The sequence below is a fragment of the Frankliniella occidentalis genome, unplaced genomic scaffold, assembly GCF_000697945.3.
Source record: "Frankliniella occidentalis isolate FOCC.00 unplaced genomic scaffold, Focc_3.1 Scaffold274, whole genome shotgun sequence".
NCBI lineage: Eukaryota > Metazoa > Arthropoda > Insecta > Thysanoptera > Thripidae > Frankliniella > Frankliniella occidentalis.
In genome coordinates, this window is record NW_026267400.1 from 176980 (window position 1) to 180515 (window position 3536).

General features: G+C 46.4%; 1 protein-coding gene across 1 annotated transcript in view; it reads left to right on the top strand.

Moving 5' to 3' along the window:
- Window positions 1–3536, top strand: part of LOC127750862 (uncharacterized) — a 33846-nt gene that overhangs the window by 16875 nt on the left and 13435 nt on the right. The window contains exons 4-5 of the mRNA XM_052273469.1: window positions 1366–1506; window positions 1584–1736. Coding sequence (XP_052129429.1) covers window positions 1366–1506; window positions 1584–1736 — 294 coding nt within the window. The remainder of the gene's footprint in view (window positions 1–1365; window positions 1507–1583; window positions 1737–3536) is intronic.

The window sequence follows — 3536 nt, forward strand, 5'->3', positions numbered from 1 at the left end:
GGAAGAGACGCGCTGACCACAACGCCATCTGGCGTCAGTTCTTTAAAGTACAGTTGCTGTTTCGTCGCATGAAAGTCCAAAGTCACAACGGGCTTATAGGTGTGGAGGTTCGTTGTACTGTAGTAAACCTGATGGAGGACTTGTGCAGGCCCTGTTTCATTTGGTTTTACTTCGCAAAATTACAAACTGCAATCGGAAAATTACAATCAAATCTCACATTTCCGATAGAGTGATCACAATTTTACAATCGCGAATTGTAAAATTACAAATGTTACCTAATTTTCAGAAGACAGATTTGAATTTTCAGAAAACTGTTATGAATTTTAATAACTAATTGCAAAATTGACAATGTTATGAAATTTCCCAACCACGTTTGCAATTTTACAACTGATTTTGATGTGAAATTTCACAACTTTTTTAACAGTGTGTGCTTTGTTGGTACAAGGCGGGAATACGAAAATCTGATCCGAAATAGGTTCATCAGATGCGTGGTCCAATGCGAGGTCAGGGCACAAAATCGCATCGTAGTTTGTATTTTATTACATCCGACTGGTTAGGCTAGACAGCTAAAATGCCGATAATAGATGTCAGGGCGGGCAGTGAAATACTAAACCCAGCACGAAAACACCAAGTAGTGAATCCCTCAAAGCTGTGAATTACAACATATTTTGTCAATGTTATTTACAAAATATAATGTAAATTTACGACGGTATTTTTCTCAGCGTTATCACTGTTATTCAAACACTAAAACGTCACATTCCATACAATATGAATTCTGTCACATTATATAGAATACCATGTCACATTCGTTATAACGTGACCATGTTATACCATGCACTGAGCCCGTGGAGAGCAGAGCGATGCAGGTATATGTCACATTCTAAGCAACGTGACACAATTTACATTATATAGTATGGGACGTCACAGGATTTGAATAACAGTGATGATGTGGCATACCAACCTTCCCTCTAGCGTTGGACGTATAGTGCCCACGCAGATTTTCTCTTAGTGTGACCTTCGCCCGTCAGCTTCAAAGAAGCCTGTTAGTGTAAAAACGCTTAGTTTGGTATTGGTTCCCAACATTTTCTACAGTGTAAATATGAATTTGAGCCCCCCAAAAATGATGTGTCCTTCGATGACACATTTATACCAACAATTTCCCAAAGCAGAATGAAAAACGGAAATTGTTGGAAAATCGGAAGTTTACACTTGATCGCTTGATGGGGTTCCCTTGTTAGTGGACCGAAGGACCACATCAGAGGAAAAGCTGGATGGTACTTTGTCCGGTGGAGGACGGGCCCCCATGGTGCTTGTGTGGGACTGGATGGAGCCAGAGCGTGATTCTCATCTGTGTTTTCTGAGCAGCAAGGGCATTGCTCACGAATCACATATGCACTTCTGCAAGGCGTGCTGGACGTGCTGCTCCGCCTAGACGACACCTTCGCGGACGTTCTGCCCCACCTGCTTGTGGTCAGCGTCGTGCTTCCGCTGTTGAGCACCGTAGAGGTCAGTACTATTTCCAAGTCAGATGGCTGACACGCTATTCTCTTAGCCGTGCACTGAACAAGTTGAATATCCACCAGCTAGCTACCCGCGGAACAGAGGCCGACGCGTTTGCTCTTCTCAATGCGCCACTGATCTTTGCTGTCTTCGTCCCTATCTGCTTCGCCGGCGACAGACTGTCCGTGGCTCGGAGCGGCATGTCAAGGAGCGCATTTTACGGACCGTGGCTTGAGGTGCCTTGCCAGGGACCTGCGTAGGGTGGGCACTCTCTGGTCACCTCGCTCCGCGAAGGGGGGGGGGGGGGGCACAGAGCACTGCGCGGTGGAGGGGTGAGGTGCTGCAGGACGGGTTCGGAGACGGGAGTGCGCTCTGAGCGTCATGCATCGTGCTGGTTTAGGGTGGCGGAGGTGCCCGTTGTTTGGCGGGCTGTTGCGGTTGCAGCTTGTGGCAGCGCTTGGATCGTACGGGCGAAATCCGAGCGCTCGCTGAGAGGTTCCCAATGCCGCCCACCCTACGGAGGTATCTGTGCCTTACAGGATAAAGCACTCTGGTGAAGCTGAAAAGAACAAGAATGCGGACCATGACATCCATGCCCCACACGACGGCTTTCGTTTTCTTGTTCCTCGCATTTTTTGTGCATTTCAGCTTTACCGGAATGGTATATGTACGATTGCTGATGTCTGCGGGTGTAACAAGTACGCCCACTCTGGGAGCAGGACCCACTTCTTTTTTTCCAATGGAATAAGAGAATTTGAGATGTAAGAAAACGATAACTTTCACTAATGCAAGTAACTAAGTCCAAACTGTACTGTGATGTTTGCCGTTAAAATACATACAAAGTGGATTGAAAGTAGTATTAAAATGTACTGTGAAGTGCACAGTTCTGTCAACTTTTAAAAGAACTCATGGGTAACTTATTTTAAGCACTATTGTGTACAATATTTGCACTTAAAATATCAGCTCGTAGGTGAATATCAAAGTACACTAAAAGTCCACGGAAACTACTCTAAAAAGTTGTCCTTTCTGTGTACTTACGAGTTAAGTTGGTAAAAATATTTCATTTTGTAAGTAATCAGTGAAAGCCAAACGGACGACATTCTAGCCCAGAGGGCTCTTCTTTCACGATTTAAGGGAGAGCGGGGTACCATGATCACTTTTTTGTCTTAGGCCTTCCTTCCCCTATAGTGTTAGGTGGCAGCTGGACCATAGGCTCAGGCAGGAGCTGCGTCTCTTAGATACAACATGCTTAAGAAATTATTTATCTCAATCAAACCATTTGTGAGCTGGGGATAAAATATTGTGAACCTGCATTATATTCATTGAGCCCCACCAATGGGGTCCCATGATCAGTAGGTGGGTTACGATGATCATGTCAGCGAAAACACACCGGGCAGCGGCAGCGCGGTGCTCCGCTCGCAGCCTTTTCAGCGTCAACTGCAAGTAACGCCCGCGCCGGCGCTACCGAAAGCAGCAGGCTAGCGCCCGCGCCCAAGGTACTTAGTACAGTAGGTAGTGCCAGTAGACCCCTCGCGATCTGATTGGTCGCCGAATCGTGACGTCACCATTTGTCCTCCCGCCCGTAGTTCAAATTACGGCTCGTGTGCCCGTCTCAATATTATGTGTTGTGACAAACACAGAATAAAAATATCCTCGGTATTTTGTCTTAGCACCCCTCAGCATCGGTAAATGACGATACTTTTACTCAGATGCCGAGCTAGTCGAAAGATGCGGACGGATTACGGGCGCCCATAACGTCACATCCAAGATGGCCACTGCTCGGCCTCTCAGCTGATCGTACGGGAGTGAGGTGAGGGCTGTTTGTAATCCGTCCGCATCTTTCGATCTGCTCGGCATCTGAGTAAAAGTATCGTCATTTATAGATGCTGAGAGGGGCTAAGACAAAATACCGAGGATATTTTTATAGTGTGTGTGTGTGTTACAGCACATAATATTGAGACTGGCACACGAGCCATATATTGAACTACGGGCGGGAGGACAAATGGTGACGTCACGATTCGGCGACCAATCAGATC